Below are 21,726 nucleotides of genomic sequence, written 5' to 3' on the forward strand. Positions count from 1 at the left end.
GCCACTGCCACACACAGGGATAGGCCGTTCCTCTCACCGTCGGTTACTCTCCTCTGCCTTGCCTACTCTCCTCTGCATCTCCTCTGACAGTCCTGAAAGTTCAGGAGGTCCTCCTGGTCCAGAAGGAACCTGTCCTCACTTTGTTCAGTCTTCATATCTACTCTTAGGTCCAGGTACAAAATCTATGTGCGTTTTAGGCTGGTTTCACCTTCAGCCAGATCCTCCAACAAGCCCCACAGCAGAAAACCACCACTCCTCTGCGCTGGTGGTCAGACCACCTCAATCTGTATCAATTAAAGACCATTAGCCTAATTGCCCTCTTCCTCCCCATGTATCGTAGCACACAGAGCCCTCTTTGCGCTCCGCTGATCTCACATACCATCTTGGAAGTCACACGTTGTTTTGGATATGTGTAAAAATAGGCAATAATAAGGGTACTTATTCTTATATTTAGTCAAAATTGCACACCAGATTTCTAATGCTTGTTAAATCTCCGATGCTTTGGTGAATTTTGTTACATTTCTAGGATTAAGTGTTTGTTTTACTAATGGGCAGGAATGCAAAGTCAACCTGAAAGCCAGAAAGTCAACTGAGGATATTTCTGGTTTGTTCACTATAACACTGGGAGTGGAGAATCACAGAATCACTGAGGTTGGAAAAGACCCTTAAGACCATTGAGTCCAACCATTAACCCAACTCTGCCAAGGCCACCACTAAACCATGTCTCAAGGCACCACATCTACACGTCTTTTAAATACCCCCAGGGATGGTGACTCCACCCCTTCCCTGAGCAGCCTGTTCTAATGATTGACAACCCTTTCAGTGAAGAAATTTTCCCTAATATCCAACCTAAATCTCCCCTGGTGCAACCTGAGGCCACTTCCTCTTGTCCTCCCAAAGAACTGCCTTGTGGAGACCACGTTCCCAACTCCTGGCTCCCTGAAATTGCGCAGGTACATTTAAGGATAGAAACTGAAACTGCATTAGCACATGCACCTGGAACACGACCAGCCATGGGCTAGAACAAAACCCACCTAACCTTCATTTACCTCTACTAGTACCAGAGCTCCTACCTCAAAGCTTGATTTTGTCACTACACAGATGTTGACATACATCTAATAAACCAACCAGCAGTCACACAAAGCAGTTCAGGTCCTGAAGAGAGGTATCTGGTGCCATTTTAGGCACCTAAGGGCATCCACCAGCTGCTACTCCAGCAAGGCACAAAGTTCTTGAATGCCTGTGTCCTACCTACCTGTCTCTTGTGGACATCTAGGTTACCTCTGGGCTTCTGCGGCAGCAGTAAACATCCACATTTAGACACCTGCACCACTCCTCTCCTATTCTAGAGGAAAACTGCACGTAAACACTGATAAACCAATTTAGAGCAAGAGCATAAAACTTCCCACTATCGTCAGATCAATCTGTAAACTCTCCTAATAGAAGCCACCTAGAAAATAACCCATTTACACATCTAACGGCAACAACCATTGCGTTGTGTTTAAAAACAAACACATGTGCCCTGGAATCAACAGAACTTATAGGAATGCAAATCACTATTTTTATCATGGGATGGGAGGGGACTAGCAGAAAAGTTGAAATAAATCATACTGCAACGTTCCTTGCTATATAGTGCCACCTTGCTGTCAATTCATCAATAAAAATGACAACTGTGATCGACCAATGCTTTTGTGCGAGATGCACAGTCCGTTAACCTCAAGTGAACGAGCTTCACGAAGGAATCGTTGGCTGAAATATAATATTAAAGGGCTTAAATATAACATTAAAGCCAACTTAAAACAGAATCCTGAGATCTCGACTCTCAACCTGTTTGGAGGACACATCTCCTCCCTGCTGGTTTCTTCCAAAGCTCCGGTACCACTGTCATTCCTGCACCTGCTCTTCACTGCTTCAGCTTGAAGAATGAAGAGGTCACGTTCCCTCTCCTCTGTCTTCTCTCCTTCATCGAGCTCTTACACATCAGTCACCTGCCTTTCCTCATAAACCTTATCTCATTTATTAACCTCTTAATGCACATGTATGACACTACATAAGTGCTAGTCAATATGTGTACTCTTTAAATCAAATGGAAAAAAATCAATGAGAGAGTCTGATAACAGACTGCTCTGGGACCAGTTGTCTAAGGGGCAATTAATAGCTCATTCCTGAAGGATACTGGGTACTGAAGGCTTCTCAACCAACCGCCCTGCAATTGAAGTCACCTTGATGGATAAAAGCACCGGTGGTCCTGTCTTGTGTACTTTCCCCAGATGTTCATCACATCACTGGTGGCTTTATGATTTGTGTGTCTTATTTCAGAAAGTTGACTGCTTGACTGGCAAAATACCACAACAGGCTTTCCAAGAGCTAACGTTTCCTTGCTCTGAAATGACAACCCAGCGACCCAGCTGCACTTGAGAGATCCCAAGGAGAAGAATTACACGGATGCATCAGGATACTGTTTCCCTACGGCTTCAAAGACAAGACTGCTCTGCAAAATTGACTTTACCACCCACTGAGGTCCAGCTGCTGAGCCGAGTGACTCTTCACTTTCACAGTAGCAACAGGAAAAAAAAAAAAACCCCTCACATTGCACAAGGTGAAGCTAGGATGTCATGAAAGGCAGCTCCATAAAGGCTTCTTTATGGACGGCTCTTCCTCACCAGCTCAGGAGTGACAGCTCCCAAGCATGCACAGATCGCCGGAGCGGATTCGGTTTCACAGGCGGGGATGTTGAGGTGAAGGGCAACCACCTCTGGCCCTCTCTATTCCCCATCAATCCTGCCTCAATCAGCAGGTTAAAGGTGAAAGTGGGCGTTATAACTCCAGCGGTGTCCGTTTCCCCGGTCGGATGACTGTCTCACAGCCTCCTGCAATTAGAGGGCACAGCGGGGAGGAGGTCTCTCCTCCCACCAGACCTCTCCTCCCAGGCCAGCTCCTGCTGTTCATGCCCCGCAGCAGATGCCTGAAGTAACAGCAACCTGCTCCAGGGTGGATGGACCACGAGCAGCCAGAACTGAGGGTGCTCAGAAGGAGGCAGGGTCTACAGTTGAGTCTCAGGGGAAAAAAACCCAACTAAAATATGTTCCTGTTCCGGTGCAAGGTCCCCTTTTGCTGAGGTTCTTCGTGGAGTCCCGTCTGAGTGGCTGCACTGCTTCTTTTACCATAAAATATACATGAAAACAAGAGAAAGGAAAAATAAGTGATTGCATAATGTTTTACTAAATTGCTCTCAGCACACAGCCTTGGAACGAAAAATGTAATTTCTGTGTTAACTTCAGCAGATGGACACGGCAGCGTGGGGTGTACGGGACCAAACCCCAGACTTGAGGGTGGCCACGGCGCAGAAAGCCCAGTTGTTCCTGAGCAAATCCCAAGGGTCAGCCTAAAGCACAGACTAAGGTGAGAACAAGCATCTCCCACCCCACCATCTTCTGATTTCAACGTCTAAACAAGCCCGGTGCACTGTTTACATGACAGCTCCAGGAATTTAACACTCAACCATGAGGTAGAAAGGTCTATTCCTCACTTTCAAATTCCTCATTTCCTCCCTTTATTTCTTTTGTCTAGCCCAAAAATCTCCGAAGAAAAGAGGATTTGATTGTTTGTTTGTTTTTATTGTTCCAGTCTGCAAAGTGTCGACAGGCTCCACAATTTCCATTGCCATGCCCTAACGAAAGAAACCCAGGCAGCGCTCCCCGCGTAAGAGAAGTGCTAACAGAATATGTTTGCACTCTTGATTTTTTTTTTTTGTTTGAAGGCTCTGGGGAGCATCCAGGCACTTTTTAATTCCTCGCCATGCCAAAACATCCTTCCTGGATCAAGAGCGATGGATTCTGACTGAGTCCGAGCAGCTGAACGGACTAGAGATCTGTGCGATTTTAATATAATTGAACTCCAAAAGGCTATGTTTAAAGTAACCCTAAGACTAGCTTAAACCCACCAAAGCAAGAAAAATCATAGTTAAGGTTCTAAATCTGCTCTGAGCTCACGCCTCTGTGTGTCTTTCCCTCTCCCCATCCCCTTTCTGCAGAGCACAGCGAGCAGCAGCTTGGATTTTCAGCACAAACTTTGAAGCATCCTTCCTTTGTGAGTCAGACAGTTAACGCTGATTTAAAATAAATAAACTACTTAATATGCCCTTTTCAAATACTGCTGGGTTTTGGGCTCTAAAAAAAAAATAAATGTACCCTGAGCCTAACAAGCAAGAAACGCAGTGGTTTGGCCAAGACCCTGGAATGTCCTTCCTGGTGCACTGGGTTAGCCGCAGCCCGGGGGGTTCCTGCCCAACAATCCTTGTCTGAGCACATCTCCGTGGGCATTTGCATAAAGATACATGGGAGTGGAGAAAAAATGATTCTATCTTCACCCGTGATGGGTCTCCAACATGGAGCACCTTTCCCGATGAGTACTCTGGGATGGTTGAGCACCACCAGAGGTGTAGGATGCCTGGAAGAGCACGCCCATGCACTGGAGTCCGGCCTGACCTTTAGGAGGTTCCAACACAGCGTGAAACCATCTCTTATGACTTCTTAGATGTGGCTTAACTCCTCTGAGACAGCTTTTAATCAAGGTCCAACTGCTTGCCAAAAAAGAGAAAACACCTTGCTCTGATGTTACCAACAGGGGTTAAAATGGACGGTGCTAAAATCAAGGCAGAAGGGTCAGGTGATATTAAGAGCATGAAATAAGGCAAAAAGCACCCCTCATTAAACATCTGCAGGGGTTTTTTGTTATTTTTGATTGGGTTTTTTTAAAGTCATTCACTCCATCTTGGATGGAACTAGATTCCATCCAAAGAGTTGGAACTAGATGAACTTTAAGGTCCCTTCCAACCCAAACTATTCAATGACCTTATCTTTCTATTTCTTCCCCTCTTCCAAGTTTCCTAGGGAGACATGAGGTGGGAGCCAGTTGGATGGAGACACCTAAATACCTTGAGCAATGGAAATCAAAAGGGCATTTGAAGCACAGGGGGTGACATGGGAATAGGTCCCAGATCCTCATGTGATCTGCAGATGTTGAGGGCCTTGGGCACACCTTGTTCACAGGCGAAACAGGTGCCGTGTTCGCACCACAGCAGGTTTCTAACCTGAACTGAAGGGTTGGACTAGATGAATCTTCAAGGTCTTTTCCAACCTAGATGATTCTGTGATTCTGTATGGCCAGCTCCACCTTCCAAGGAGCAGATGACTCATACAATTCAAGTACATGAAATTCATGAGCTTTTAAATGGGTCTTAATAAATCTGCAACTTTACACAAACTGTTACTTTCCACCAAGTGATTACAGCAAACTTTCAAAGGTAATTTCATTCCAAATATGGATTTAGGAAACAAATCCAGGCATTTCTCGAGAGAGAAAGCTGATGTACAAGTCTTCTTTTTTGTTAACAAAATTATTGTATTACCTCACACAGATAGCTTTTGAGAGGAAACTCAGCATGATGCTGGAGTGGCCCAGACACCACTGAGGTCCACCATAAATTAACACCAGACTACAGCTTTTGAAATTGGTTTCCTCTGGTAATCTGGCATTTAGAAAAACCAGCATAACTTGGGTCTATGGAAGTAGAGAGGTGTGACTGACGATGAAGGCGATCATATCTCCACTTCTGGGAAGCTGATGCGGCTACAGCTTCTGGATGCCTAGAAAAGCATCTATCACATTCACGGGTGTTAGAAAACAAAATACCATTTAATTGGCAGTGATGTGTTCGGCTGTAAGTCAGACGCGTTTGGCCTGCCTTTTCTGGTCTCCATCATCTGTTTAGACTCTTCAGGTCTTCGTGTTTGCACAAGACCCAGCAAAATGGGCAGTTATTAGTTGGCCTGTAGGCACTACCGTAATGAACATGATTAATAATGGTGGATGCATTATCCAAAAGATACCAATCAGTGGAAGGAACTCAGAGAGGAGCAACAAAAAGTAATGAACAGCCTGGAGATACGATCTTAACAGCAAAACCCTGTATTTAAGGGTAATGATAAAACTAGCTCCAACCCATCATTGCTGGGTAATTAAGAATTAAGGCTGCAACTGGAACATGTGTCTTCACACCTCTTGCTTCCTTAGTGCACAAGAAGATGACATTTGCAATGAAAGATTAATAGAATTCAACACTTCGCTTGACACCACTTGGGAGGCACCTGCGGGCAGGGCACGCAGGACCGCTCTCGAGAGCCAGAGAAGGGCTTCAAATCGCTGAGCTGGAGAGGAGAATGTGGCAGAGGCCACGTAGCAATGGTTAAATAATTAAAGCAAGCGCTATTAAGCAAGGACAGAATACAGGGCAAACACAGGAGTAAAGGGATGCAGTTAAAAGGAGAGGAGAATGTAAGTTAAGTGAGATAAAAAATGTAAATATTGTCTTCCTATGGTAAAAGTCCCCTTGTAAAGGGCATTAAATACTAAAGATGACCAGAAACAAAAATGTACAGGTGTGCTTCTCAAAAAAAATAAGTGTATAGATCCCCCACGCCCAGCCTTTGGCCAGAGCAGTGCAACGGGCATTTGGGAGAACCAGCCGAGCCACGAGGCCAAAGATGGGCAAGGCGGTGGGCCAGGAGGGATGGCAGTCTAGAGAACAATTTGGAGATGGAAAATAGCAACTGGCAAGGAAGTAGATGAGCTGAAAGCCGTGAGTCACCTTTTCATCTCTGCCTTACTGCAGCCGAGGATTAACATGGCAGCTACTCTGTCTGCAACTTCTCTTACAACAGAAACCTGTGCTTCAAAGATGCAAGCAAGTACATGCGAAGAGGAGACATCTCGCTGAGATAGTTGATTTAATTGGTTGTCCCTCTAATACGATTTTCAACTTCCGTTGCATCTCCCAGCAAAACAAGTGGGGAAAAATAAGCCAAACCAGTTTCACATTTAACGAGCCTCTCTCCACGCCACTGCACACTCTCTCAGCAGGCTCAGGACTGGCTCTGGGGCTCACCCAACCTCTTGTTTTCATGCTGCTCCTCAGATATCTCTAATGACTTCGGAGGGCAGGGAAACCACATTTAGCGGCAAAATAGAAAAACAAATTACAAAAAAAACAACCCAAGGCTTCCTGCCTGAGGGGAACAAATCTACATGCTGTCCTGGAGGCTACCACAGAGCTCTTGGAGAGACTGTCTCCACCTTCCTACCATCAAACTGCCTCAGGTAACAGAGGAGAGAGGTGGTCAGAGTCTTGCAGTATCATGTCAAGGCACAGACCCACGAGGCCTTGGCCCTTCAGCCCAAATTTGCTAGGGCTTCCCCTTGGCCACCATGCCCAGGGCTGGGCATGGAAACCACTTGGACCACTGGACCACTTGGTAGCAGCATAGGAGACAGGGCTACATCTCACTGGCTACAGGCTCATCTTGCACAAGTCCAAGCCTCGAGTGCCTTTAAAGCTGCTAACAAACAAGTCAGATGGAGTTTTAAAAACCTCATTTATCAGCTGATATTTTGGTAAGAAGCTAAGCTGGATATCCACGAATGCCAGCATTACTGTATCAACATAATGGGTTGCTGTTCCTTACAACGGAGAAGGTGGTTCCTTAAAACCAAGCACAGAACCTAGAAACCCACGTTTCCCCATGGGCCTCTCTCAAGGTTGAGCCTAAGGGATGAGTTCACACTGCAGCTTTTCTCCTCTATCTTGGCTCATGTTTTCAGAAAAACGCATACAGCCGTTGTAGCTTTGAAGCCCACTAACCAAATATGGCTAAAACGGGCCAGAAGGTTCAGAAGTCGTTGGGGGAAATGAAGATGGGCACAAAGATAGAACAAACTGCCCATTTCATATGGCTAAAAGCTCCTGCCTAACTCTGTATCTCAACTTCTAAATGGAAAAAAACCCCAAACTGCAGTAACTATGCAAACAATGCAGAAGAGATGGGAAATCTGTATGAAGGGAAGAACAGGGCACAGAGCAGGGATGGAAGGGAATTGTGTTTCTGAGGGGAACACTCCTTTATTAAGCATCTCTATCAGAGGTAACAGGAAAAAATTAATGCATCAGAGGGAGACCTCTCATTACTCAGCTGGCCGGCATCCAACACGAACCCACAATAACCACAACTGGCTTTCAAACACAGTAAAAAGACGCACAAAACGTTTGCTGTTGGACAAGCAGAAAGCAGAAGAGCTGTTCCACACCCAACAATAGCACTTGCCTGTTGTAACCTCCCTGATGGGGTCTGATGAGCTGATGCTCTAATTCATCACCACCGTCAAGTTACAACCATAAAGTGAAAGAGGAAAAGGAGGGAGCAGAAGAGCGGAACCCCCTTATCCTCATGCGTTGCACGTCCGTGTGCCTGCAACAAGATGGGCTCCTGCCTGCCGTTCTCTAAATCTCCCTCGATGCTGAAGTTTGCACTTGCAGAGGAAATTCAACACACAGGATTTATAATTCGCCGGACAGACGGAGAGGCCTAGAGTAAGGAGCTCTAATCCATCGAGGACGTTCCCTTGCTAGAGCCCAGAGTGAAATTCTTCGAGTGCTGGAGACAGATTTTCCTTGGCGGGCAGCCATGAGTGTCGATCTGGCTTCTAGGAGAGATCAGCATGGCTGTGGATTGCAGTGACTTCACAGACAAACATAAAACCTTCCTCTTCAACTAACTTTCTTACAATAAACCCATGAAAATGAAAAGCTAAAACATTTCCAGCTGGCCAGAAGCTGCGGAGAGAAGAGTGAACTTATTGCATGTGCAGGCTTGGGGCTGATTTGAAAACTCCTGCAGCTCTTCAGTGGTATCTGGACATTCAGTGGTATTTGGACAGAAGCACCTAAGACACTTTTGAAAGAAAGATGCAGAAGGCTCAATTATTTAGGCACCTTTCATATTTTAGCAAGGTTATTTATGGAACTAAATTTATTTCAGATTTCTAACATATAGCACTGGGTGTGTAAGAGCAGTTTAAACTTTAAGGAGAAAAAGTAACTATTACTTCCTTGTAAAGCCTTAAATAATTTGGGTATCGCTGTCAGACCCTTGTTATAAAAAGGCTCTTACAGAAGGATTTGAGATGCAACTTGGTTTACTTTATCACTTCATTAAAGGTATTTATGGATTTAGGATTGTCCCAGGATGGGAAGAGAAGTCCCTTTTTAAATTACTGTCTGCTCAGAATAGCAATTTTGACTCTCTGGGCTTGACTCTTTTCCTCTCTACCATACGGTGATGGAATTGCTCCCAATTTCCTTGAGCGCAAGGGAAAATCAGACCTCCGGTGTACAGAGGGATCTTACACTTGAGTTTGCTGCACTGAACAAGGAGGAACTCTGATGCTCTTAGACAATGACATTTTTATAGGGCTTATTTTCCACTACAGGGATCTGTATTCAAAGCATAAACCAAATAACTACGTTTTTCTACCATTTTATATTTTATTGCACTAAGAATTAATTTTGGCCATTCCCTTAATCATCCCACATTACTTTGAAAATTTTCCCTCATCTACAATTGCTCTGTAACAGCTAGTACTGAAATACATTGGGAAGGGAGAGGGAAATCTCTTTAATTTCCCTACTTATTTGGTGCATTTTTGGGCCAGTCATTTTTCCTTCCTACATAACCAAGCTAGACCGCTTCCGCTTGCTCGTGCAAAGCCACACTAATTGACAGGACAGCTCCAAGATAAGTATAAACCTACCTGAAATATAAACCTGAAATTACTTTTAACATTTTAAGAAACCTGTCTGGATTTCAGGTTGGAAACACCCTTTCACTGACTACGCCAGCATTCCTTCCCGGGCAAAGGAAAACAGCCAGAAACATAAACACTCTCAGGTGGCATCTTCTACCCCGTTCGTAGCTTTAAGTCAATATTGTGTTAACATTTAGCGGCTTGAAAGAGAAAGAATGCAATGTCCCAAAAGAACAAATTAAAAACAAGTTGAAGAACAAATTAAAGACCTCTGTTTGCTGTACAGCCACCCTTCCAGCTATCCCCCACTCCCAGGCCCCACAGCTGGAGCTGAAGTCCAACAAGAAGCACCACGGTGGTGGAAGCACTGGAGCTGTGATGGCCCCAGAGCAGCCAACGGAGCTTCACACTATCTCATTTGCATCTTATTGATAATCTCAATAAGCCACTGACAGGTGGATTCTTGGAGCGAGGAGATGTTGTCTATGATCTGTAAGATACTCGGCATCAACAAGTATCCCTGTTATCCAGGAGATCTAGGACTGCCTGTCCTCACTGGAAACTCAACGGACCAAAGCATCTCCCCTTTCTCCTCGTAATATTCAGAAAAGCTGTTATTTTTAAATGCAAGAAAAAAATTTGGGACTACCTTCCAAAATAAAGAAGAAACCGCCATGTACGGAGACGACCATTTGACAGAGGAGGAAGAATTGCAGAGGGCTACTGTTCAGCTTTCTCCTCACCCCAGCTGAATTCATTTGACTGCATTTTACACTTATGAACTGTACAAACATTTCACTGCTAATGCACTGGCTCAGAGCAGCTGAACTTCACCGAGCATTTTTCAGGCATTTCATTCTTCAAACAGCCACAGCTTTCCTCTTCAAAATCCCTGCATTCACGTCTTCGTGCTTGGAAAAGGACCAAAGCCTCCACATTTCCTTATACCCAGGAGGTTGCGAGCACGTTGCGTGCTGCAGTCAATAAAGTGCCAAGAAGCTAATGAAGATAAAAATCTCAACGCACAGCGGTGACAGCACACACCTTTCCCGTGTAGCTATTTTGGCCATTTTGCAAACAAACTTGGCAATTACTGGCAGGCCCAAGTCCGAAACTCAAACGCGCGGCATCTCAACGTTATTAAACTTCTTGCTGCTCTGCAAGAAGTGTCATGGGATGACAGATTGCTCCCTGCACATCAATTGGATTCAGAGAAGTTCTCAAACCCTTACGGGTTAAAAGCGGCTCCAGCATGAATCAGAGTCCCAGTGGTAAGGAGATCATCGATACAAGGGATTATGCAGATTTAAGAAATACCCTCAGCACCCGAAAGTTTTCAGAATGCAAACTACGTCAACCCTGAAAACAAGAGGCACTGCATCATGATGGCAGGAGGGACAAAGCCAGGGGGGTTTAACAGACAAAAAAAGATTGTTTTAATAGGAGAGAAGCATCAGTCATTGAGTCTTACTTCATTCAGACTTTCTATCCTACCCATCCATCTTCAGTGCCAAGAGATGACAGGACCACCTCACTTTCCCCCCCCAGCCTACTATATCAATAATGCCCATTTCTACCCCAAACAAATGACTCGCTAGAATGGCCCTTTTCCCTAAATTGGCTTGCCAAGCCCCACAAATGCCTCAGTACCTGCTATGGTCAACTTGGCTCTAACGGGGCCCCCTCGAGAGGTGGGCACCAATGGGTGGAGCCTTCCCCAATCATCTTCCCCAACAGCCACTTTGTCATTCATGGCTGGGGACCATCTGCGGAAGAGGGGACCGGGGAAGGGGGGGGCGAGCCGAGCCAAAGGCGGACACAAACGGGCGCGCACACAGGCGTACCCTCCCCACACAAGCCCGAATGCAAATTCCTTCGCCCTCGCAAAACGCCTCTGTGGGCATTATCTGTGAACAAAAGTCCTCGAGGCGGGCGGTCTCTGCATCACTGCTCTCTCTGTTAGCACCACCTGCTTGGCGTCAGCCGGGAGAGTCGCCGAGTTATCTTTTTGCCGCGTCTGCAGAAGCCAACGGGAGCACAATGGACCCCATCGGCCAGGGTCAGGCATGGCTTTCTTTCTCGCCCCCGTACCACCAGCCCTTTTCACCTCCACCATCTCCAGGACCCCAGAGCGCTCAATAAGGAGGTGGCTTCGAGCGCAGGGAGGAGGAGGAGGGGGGAAATATAGGTCTCTGGCGTAAATCGCCGACGCCGTTTCCCCTCCTCTCCCTTTCCTTAAGACCTGATGGTCTTCAGTCACACATCTTAAAAGAAAAACAAAAAACAAAAACACAAAGACTTACTTGTCTCAAGTCGATGAAGGCCAACTGCAGCGTGTCCCCTTGGAACCCAGGCACTGGGCCGGATCTGGCAAACTCTGTGGGAAAGAAAAGAGGATAAAAAGCGCCTTTAACTAACCATGGACAGGGAGATTGGCAGACGGATGACAGGGAAGACAAGAGAGGCTGGGGGAGAGGAGGACCGCGCTTCTAAGGAGTCATGTCTCCCTCCCTTCAGCGTCTTTGTTCGCCCTTCAAAATTCGTGTCATCAAAACACCATTAATTCCACCGTCCTGACAGCAAGGAAACTGTACTAATTCGACCTGAAATTTATTCCCATGAGCCGTACTGGGCTTCAGAGTATTTGTTTTGTGAATGGACAAACAACTCGCCGAGAAGAAAGGGGGGGATGGGGGTGGAAAAGTTTTTCCTCTCAACACAATAAAATCTTCAGCTGTGAAACTCTTTTCAGTTCCGAAAGCTATTTATATTTTAGGGCGCTGAAGGAATTTTCTAATTTCACGCCTGTCACCAGGCTCCATAAGCATTCATCAAAAAAATATGCCCAGCCACATCATTAATTATTCGGCAGCAGATTATTTGCATTATCTGGTATGGTGCGCTATTGCCAGTGTACAGTCACCCCAAATGGGAAGAATCGCGGCCATTATGTGGCATATTTATTTATGTTGGATGAAGACATCTGACAACTGAATAACACTGACTTCTAAAGTGAAGAGAATATTTCCAAGGCCACATTTACCTCCTTCCAGTGTAATCTGGCCAAAATTTCATACTTAAGTCATTTATTTTTCTTCCAATCCATTATTTAAACCAAGTGCAAAACCACCGAGGGGGACTTGAACAAATCCACGTTAGAGGACCTTAGCTCTTCCATGGCATTTCACAGCTTTTACTTGGTAGCACTCATGAAGCCAACAACTGCACACATTCAAGTGTGTCTTTTGAAGAAACACCCAAGGTTGATTTTGCCCAACTTCACTTAATTTTCACCCTCTTTAGCTACACAAGTAATGGCTTTCCGTGTAACTTTCCATCACCGAGGGGACCTAATTTGTGAAGCCACAACTCAACGTCACGAAAGACTCAAGAGCCTTCGGCTGAATTTTGTCGCTCCTGCAGACACTGAAGATGCTGCACACTGGAAGGAAATGTTTTCTTGAGATGCAACTGAGCATGATGGCAGAAAGGAAGAGGGAGGAAAAATATACACCAACATACAGATTTTTAATTTATATATGGTTTATTATCATCCAACTGTTCTGTTTTTTACCATACAGGAACCCTCAAAACAGCTCCTGCAGCTCCACAAAGCTGAGGACTAAGGATGGCTCGGCAGTAAGGAAGGAGGATTTTGCCTTCTGCCTCCATGACTGCACAGAGGTGCTGAAGGACAAAGCCTATCCTGTCCTTCAATGGTAAGCACAGTCATCTCATGCCAGATGGTCTTCTCCTTGAATGCTTCTCCTTCCAAAAGTTATCTCATTTTCAAGCAAATGCCACAAAACAAGGAAAACAAATCATCACAGGCCTATTTCTAAGGACTTCCTATAGAAGCCCAGTCATACGAGCAGTCCCCATGGCCTTAATGAGAACAGACTAATGAGTTAGACATCAGGATTCAGCCTTGTTCCTCAATTGCCTTATTTTTGGAAACCAAAGAAGGGTTATTTGTCAGCTTTCTTGCTCCACCTTCAATTAAAATCTTGGGATAGAGAACATCCTTCAATATAGACACAGGTACCTCCAGGGGCACAGCGGCCAGTTGTCAGACATCCACAGCTTCCCTTTTTAATATTTTTAGATGCCAGAAGAATTCTAAGATTGAAACAATGGCTCGTCTTTGCAGTGATCAGTCAAGTGACAAGTGCTGCAGGACAACAGCAAACACGGCCGTAAAACCATTACTTTTATCCAATGTTACTACTAGAAATGAATTACAAAAATTAGGAAGAGAAAGTATGTACGTGACTGCTCACATTTAGATTTTGGATAGGAAAAGGATAAATTAAAGCCAGGAGAAACCATCCGTGGTTGTGCCGATGGACTTTATTACTTTTGCACAGGACGGGACTGGACAGAGACAAGAGCTGCTCAGCCTCCAGCCCGTTTCACTGACCAATGCTGCAATACTCAGGCTGCAAATAGTCCAAAGAGAGTTTATATTTAACCATCAAAAACTGGTTTAATTAATTCTAACTGTAAAGGCATTTTAATGTACGTCTGCTATAAAATTTGACTGTGACTTGCCTGTGCCAGCGCACACACGCAAGGGAGGACTAACACAAGCTTTCTGACTCTGATCTGCAAGGGATAAATCATCTTTACACATTCGCTCTACACCCCACTGTCTCATCTGGAAAAATTATCCCAAAAGCCACATCAATCCTAAAACACCCCCACTTTGGAAAAGCACGTACCTGAGAAGCTAAAAATATTTAGACGCAAGAAATAGTGTTTGAGAGGTGAAACTGCCCTGGGCTGCTCAGTATGTTGAGGTACCCAACAAACTGGCTGAACTAAGGATGGGGTCACATCATGTTACTGATTCTATTTAGAGAAACACTGGAAAACAGAAACCCTGAAAGGATCGCAATGAAAGAAAAAATTCTATTTTGGATTTAAGGCCTTTGCAGCTGCTAGGAAGCTATTTAGAAGCACACATGGAGTTGTGAAATGTAAGATCTTCCCGAAAGCATGGATTTCAAATCCTCATGAGAAAATGCCTGTGACGGGGTCTTGAATGTTTTCACAAGCCTCGTGAATTTATCACTACTGTCATCTGCTCATGAGCAACCCAAGACAGATTTCATCCCAAGACACGGCTGCTCGTTAGCAGCTCACCTTTAGCTGCCTCTTACTATGGAAGCATAAGGGAGGAAGGCCTGGACACAAGGAAAAAATGTTTCCCAGCAAGAGTGGTCAGAGAGTGGAATAGGCTGCCCAGGGAGGGGTGGAGTCCCCATCCCTGGGTGTGTTTAAGGGCCGTTTGGATGAGCTGTTGGGGGATGTGGGGTAGGGGAGAACTTTGTAGAGTCGGGCTGAGGGTTGGACTCAATGATCCCGAGGGGCTTTTCCAACCTGAAGGATTCTGGGATTCTGAAGGCAGGGAGAGTTATGGGGTGCCACTGCCCCTTAACACTGCACATTACAACGACAGTAGCACATTGAACCAACATTTGCTTGAACAGTAATTCTCATGCAAAGAACGGATCAGAGTCTCTACTGCATTAACAGTGCACTTGACATCCAAGAAGTGAAATGACGTACGAGATCATATTATTGGTATTACAGAAGAAATGAGATCAAGAATCCGACTCAGATGCTAGAAGAAAGCTGGTACAGCTGTAAGGAGCCCGAAGAGGAACGAATGCAATGCTTCACCCCACGGTTGTTAATAAAAATAGCTGTACCTCCTGTAATCGTAGGTCACATTTTACATACCAATGCCACAAACTTATTTTGAAGGAGGAATGAACAAAGTCTTAAAGAAAAAAAGAAACAAAGAAGAGAACAGAGCTTTAGAGGAAAGACACAGCCAGTTCTTCTTGGGTTTAATCTCTTCAATCAGATTTCAGGATAATTTTCTCGGAACAACCAAGCACAGTGTTGGCCTCAGTACTGTCGGATTCATTTATTGTACTGTCTTCACCACCAAGGCAAGTGGCAAACATAGCAAGCCACCTACAGTACAGCCCCTTGAGCAGAAAATCACAAGAGAATAGAGCAGATCAGTATGCGGCTGTTTGTACAAAGCATTTAGCCAGGCTAAAGGTTTGAGAGACTTGTGTTCAGGCCAAAAAAGTAATGTCTTTGCAAGGTCTACAGGCTTGGGCCACCCAGGGCAGGTCACAGGGGGACTCTAACCTCTCTTCCAAAACATTTCACCGATGAAAGAATCAAGGAACAGGAACCGTTAAGCCCTTTACAATGAACAAAGAGTAAAGAGTTCAAACGCACACCAGAAAAGAGACATCCACTGTAAATTAATTATACAGAACGGGGGAATCTCTTTTTGTACACTGTACACGGCTACACACACAGGGACAGAGTCTTACCCATATTGTGAGGTTAAAATGAACACAGCCGGTGACTTCATTCCTCAAAAACATACTTTTGAGGGCAAGATTTTCTCTGAGTTACACAACACCACCAGAATTCACGGCGGCAGACCTGCGGGATCGAGGTTACAGCGGCTCCTGTTCAGGGGAACCTGGACAATCTGCTTGTGGCTGCATCAAGATTTTGTATTTGGGGAAACAACCATCTCAGTATTCCTTGATGAAGAATGTAGGTCTAAAAGTCATCTTCCTTAGACAAACCCTTGGAAGATTATCTCAGAAAAGCCAAGCAACAGGACCTCTTGCACCTTACCCAGAGGCACAAAATGACACCTTGAGGATCCTCAAGCTGAAGAACAAATCTCTGTGTGGAATCTGGGGAAGCTTGCAAGGGAAAAAAGGTGAGAAATGATGGGTAGGAATTGAGGCAAGAGGAACAGAGGGAAGATCCCGATTTCCATATTGAGCTTATACTTCACCCACACCATTCCCACACAACCCTGCTTTGAAGCTGTTCCCCATTACAGGCCAAATTATGAAAGCTCATTCCCATCTGGGGAATTCCAGAGAGCTGCGGGGAGAGGGAGGAGTTATCCAAAGTACACTGAACTGGGTCAGATTAAGTAAGAATTTCTACCTCTCTCCGTCATTTGTTCCTCTGATGGAACAAAGATGAGCCTGGAGTCCTGTTACTGCAGAGAAATGAGTGGTCCCAGGGGCCGTGATGGTCCGCTGATGGCTGAGGAGCAGCCACAGTCCCAGAGAGGAGCTCTGATGGACCACTCGATGTTTTCAAGTAGAAGAAAAGGAAGCTCTTGAGAAGAAATTGTACAAGACGTGTGCCAAGAAATTTGGTCCCTGTCAATCCATAAGACAGGTTTACAGAATCAAGTTACAGATCTACACAGGTTCCCAAACTGTTAACTCAAGATGTATGGTGGATGTCTCTTAGTCAACGTGAAGTTCTCAGCTCTGTTAAAATACTAATAGTAGGAAATGTGAAATGTGCACATCTCACCATTAGCTCATTCGAGCTGCAAAGGTTGACAAGCATCAGCAGTAGGTGTGTCCGTGGTGGGTGGGAAGGGAAGGTGGGCACAGAACTAAGAAACTGGATGCTCTTAAAATTACTTAAACAAAATTAAGTGTGCACAGAGGTGTCCTTTCTTCCTAGAGTTGCAAAAGACTGTGAGAATGGGTAAATAAATAAATATCATAAATAAATAAATGCTGGTAACAAAGGAGAACACAGGAAGTTGTTGGAGAAGGAGGATATCCAAAACGTTGCAGCAGACAGCAGAAATTGGAGACAAAAGGACAGGAGAGGCTGAGGTAACACCATGGGATTAGCAACAGGTTTACAAAGGAGAAAGAAGGGAAAGAAAACAGAGAGAGAAATACTAAAGCTAAAACACTGAAGGGAACAAGGTGATCGATTAGAGGACAGATGAAGGGAGAATATAAGGCAAAAATCAGGTGACGGTTAGAGACGGCGCAAGCAAGCAGGAGGTCTCAGTTCAGGAGCAAAGTAAAAAGGCTGGAGAGAAGCTCATTTCTCTTTGATGTCTTGCTAACTCCTAGGATTTGCTCAAGCCAGGCTTGCAAAGACCACTTCAGTACCGTGCTAAAGTAGAGGGCATTGTCCACATACTTCCCATCAGCATCTAAAGAAAAAGGGAACATTTTTGGTAGCTCATTGATGGGGAGTCATGCGCTTCTCCTCCATGCATATTTATACACACTAATTCACCAGCCATCCCTTTCTTTGCCACCGCAAGTACTTGCAACCTCTAGGAGAGGTCAACAGAGGTAAATGAAGGCAGCACTAAATAAACTAATGATATGCCCAGAGGAACAAATTCAGGGAGAAATAAGGGAGGATAAATCTACGTGTAGGGAGGTGGCACAGGCATGGACCAGAGGCTCCCACTTCCATGTCCCCTGTCCCTTGTCGCACCAATAATTTACCCTTCCCATTTCAGGAAGCACGTACAGCAGCGCTCGGAAGACAGCTCTGCTGCCAACACGAATCACCCCGGTCCGTTTTAACAGCAGGCAAATGCAAAGTTTTGTTTCTTAAGGAGGGCCAGGTTTTGAGAGGTGGGATGGAAGAGACGGGCTTCCGGCGTCCTCGCGCCGGTCACTGGCATCACGAGCAAGAGGCAGGCTGGGGCAAAGCATCGGGTGAACAGAGGGGCTGCAGGTTCCCAGGGATGAGCTGAACTGCGTGCTTGGATGGGTATCAGGAGCTCCTTGCTCCACAATGAGATGTTCTTTCAAGCCATCCACGCAGGCAGCTCATGCAAACCATGCTCTAGCTTATATTTGGGACAGTCTAGGACACTAACGACACTTTAATCGACAGGTTGCAGCTTTCTAAGCTGCCAAAATCCAGGATCCGCTTCAGACACTTGCCTCTACACTAATTACACCTGCACACTCTTAAAGCTCAGCACCCTTTTGCCAAAACTGCTGTTTTTCTTGCTGCTCAGCCCCGCTCCAAGGTGTGATGTTCCAGGATGCGGTGCCAATGCACGACTCCAAGCCACCCTACAGAGAAAACGCTAGGGAAGGAGCTGTGATTATTCCTGACGTGCAGGAATTATTGTGCTACAAGGAGCTCAAATTTAGGCAAGAGAAGTCACCAGGAAGGAGAACAGGGATGCTGAAGGAGAAGGGAGTATCTGAGCGTGCTGCAGGGAAGGAAATAACCTTGCCATGGAGCAGAGCATCCCCCGAGCAGGCTGTGGAGCAGACCTTTGTGAGGTCTCGGACCTCTCAGAGCAGGATACAGAGGAGCAGTGCCACAGCGAGTGCCCTGGGGCACGTCAGGCACCAGAGCCAGCACGGGGGGAAGATGGCCAATTTTCCGAGCGAGGCTGGGCTCTGAAACAAAGATTGGAAACTCCTGGCTTGGAGGACACTGCAGGCAGGTGGCAAAGCAACCCGCAACCTGGTGGGCCTCTTCCCAGCTCTTCCATCAGCTTCACCTGCCACACATGTACCACCACTGACCGCTGTCACCCCAACCTGCAAACTCCTACCATTGCAGCACGAGGAGTTCCTGTCAACTGTCCAAACCACCCTGTGGTCCTTTCACACCATCACAGCTCAGGACGTGCAGGATGCAGCTTTGTCCTTCATCATGGGCTAACAGAGGTGCCCTTCCTGGCTCTCACCATGAGGGAGGAGCTCACACACACACGGTTACCACCAGCTCAGCCAGCACAGAACCACCACCAGCTCCAGTAACACAACCCTACGTACGAGCCCTCTGTCTCCAGAGGATCTGCAGCTTTAACTTCTTTTAAACATATATCTTTGCTTTTTAACCATACATCTGAGTGGCACAGAGAGGCACTCGACCGAGGCTGTGAGCCACTAAGATAATAAAAAGCTATCAGGCATTGCAAGATCTGAAGAATCACAGAATCATTGATGTTGGAAAAGACCTTTAAGATCATCGAGTCCAACCGTTAACCCAACATTGCCAAGGCCACCACTAAACCATGTCCCCAGGCACCACATCTACACGTCTTTTAAATACCTCCAAGGGTGGTGACTCCACCCCTTCCCTGGGCAGCCTGTTCCAATGCTTCACAACCCTTTGGGTGAAGAAATGTTCTCTAATATCCAACTTAAACCTCCCCTGGTGCAACTTGGGGCCATTTCCTCTTGTCCTACCATTTGTTCCTTGGCTCAAGAGACTCATCCCCCCTCTCTGCACCCTCCTGTCAGGGAGTTGTAGAGGGCCATGAGGTCTCCCCTCAGCCTCCTCTTCTCCAGACTAAACCCCCCCAGTTCCCTCAGCTGCTCCTCATCAGACCTGTGCTCCAGACCCTGCACCAGCTTTGTTGTTCTTCTCTGGACACGCTCCAGCACCTCAAGGTCTTTCTCATAGTGAGGGGCCCAAAACTGAACCTGGTATTTGAGGTGCATTGAGAGATCAGCATTAGTAGCGCAGAGATCTGTCTCCTGATGCGATCTGCTCCAACCTTTCCCTCTGTTCATTGCAACATCCCCTTTTCTCTGCCCAAAACATGAGCTTTTGTTGGTGCATCGCAGCAGGATCGATACCAGCCAGCACACAGTGCAATATCCCAAAATCAGGGAGTTTGTCCTCAAAACCGCTGTGCTCACCTCCAGCGCCGTGCACGCTTATCCCCGATGGGTTGCAGGTTTTAAGAACGTCAGGCAGACGTTCGCACGGCGCCAAGCCCACGCTCAAGGGATACGACTCCTCCGGCGTGGGGGGCAAACTCCAGCATCTTACACAAATCATGGGATTTCCGCGTGAGAAAGACCTTGGAGCCAGATAATGCAGCCAAGAAGGAGGTGGCAAACGGCTGCGCCGGGACCCGTATCGGCACATTTTGGCACGCTCATGTGTCGGGCTGGAGGATTCCTCAATCCGGCGGAGACATCTGTGTTTCTTATTGACTGCCCCCAGGAGTGGGCTGACTGAAAATTGGGAGTTTAATGAAATTTTAAATATAATTTTTATGGCGCTTTTAATTTCTCATAAAGCAGCAGTTAAAAGACTTTTGAGATTATGGAACTGCTTATTTTATGATCTAAGTATTGTAAAAACAATCTGCCTCAACCACTGCTGGAACCGGTTACATAGATGGGAAACACTTTCGTAGGAGCGAGCGCAGCCCCTTTTTTTTCTGCTTTTTCAGTCGTAATCTCCAAATCTGAGTTGTTACATTTGATTCTCACTACCTCTGAGGTACAGGAGATATGGAAAGATTATATATATACCAGCGCCAGGAGGTTCAAAAAAGAGCAACTGGGCTACAAGGCACGTAGCAATTACAAAAAGCACATTGCACGTACAGTTAAATCTTGGGTTACAGACGTGTTCTGGAAGACAGCAAACCCATTTTAAAAAGCAAATGCCTATTCTGAAAAAAGCATCACCTCCTCTGTTTACAGGTTCACAGAAATATTTGTGTTAGGTTTTTTTCCCCCCTTCAGAGTTTGCTTTTTTCTCTCTTTTCAAGTTGGCTCGTTGGGCTGGAGCCAGAACTCACTCCTAAATTGAGACATAATTAGATGTGTCCTACTGTGTCTTTCTGGGCAATTCATTTAACCTCTATGCCTTATTTCACTTCAGGTTTAAATAAAGAGGTGAGAGAATGTCTCTTGACTGCATAAAGAAAGAATTATATAAAGCCAAGCGATAAGAACAAGAGTTACAACTAACACCTGGCCAACAACAGACATTTTAAAAATGACTTTTGCCCTTCCCTGGATGCCAGCCGTGCCATCCACGCACACGCATCGCTGCGAAGCTGCACCAAAAGACTTTCAAACCTCTGACATACATCTTGGGAAACAGCTTCTTGCTGGGAAAACAAAGAGGACATCCACCTCAACGGGCAGGACCGGTGCCTTCTGTCTCCTCGAGGGCTTTGTCAAGCTGGAGGCTCCAGCCCCGTGGCCTCACCGGGGGGGATGATGCCACAGGAAAACATTTTTCCCAGGTTTCTCTCATCATAGGAAACCTAAGAGGATTTTTACAACTTGCAGCTCCACTCTTCTCTGCCTCTTTCACACCAAAAATCCTGCTGACGTATACGGGACTATTCATACAGCCAAAGCATGCAAGATTTGACTCTTGATGTTTATTTAATTTACTATTTCTCCCCAGTCCTCCAAAAGCGTTCTTTCTGAAGGTCATAAAATTAATAAACTGTATATTCAGTGCTTTGAACATGCA

At 45.8% G+C, this 21,726-nt stretch overlaps 1 protein-coding gene across 6 annotated transcripts in view; it reads right to left on the minus strand.

Annotated features, from left to right (window-relative positions):
- Nucleotides 1–21,726, minus strand: part of EXOC6B (exocyst complex component 6B) — a 353,199-nt gene that overhangs the window by 88,026 nt on the left and 243,447 nt on the right. For all 6 annotated transcript variants that reach the window (XM_074821745.1, XM_074821746.1, XM_074821743.1 and 3 more), the window contains one exon: nt 11,943–12,016. In XM_074821745.1, the coding sequence (XP_074677846.1) occupies nt 11,943–12,016 (74 nt within the window). The remainder of the gene's footprint in view (nt 1–11,942; nt 12,017–21,726) is intronic.

The sequence above is a fragment of the Strix aluco genome, chromosome 4, assembly GCF_031877795.1.
Source record: "Strix aluco isolate bStrAlu1 chromosome 4, bStrAlu1.hap1, whole genome shotgun sequence".
Lineage (NCBI taxonomy): Eukaryota > Metazoa > Chordata > Aves > Strigiformes > Strigidae > Strix > Strix aluco.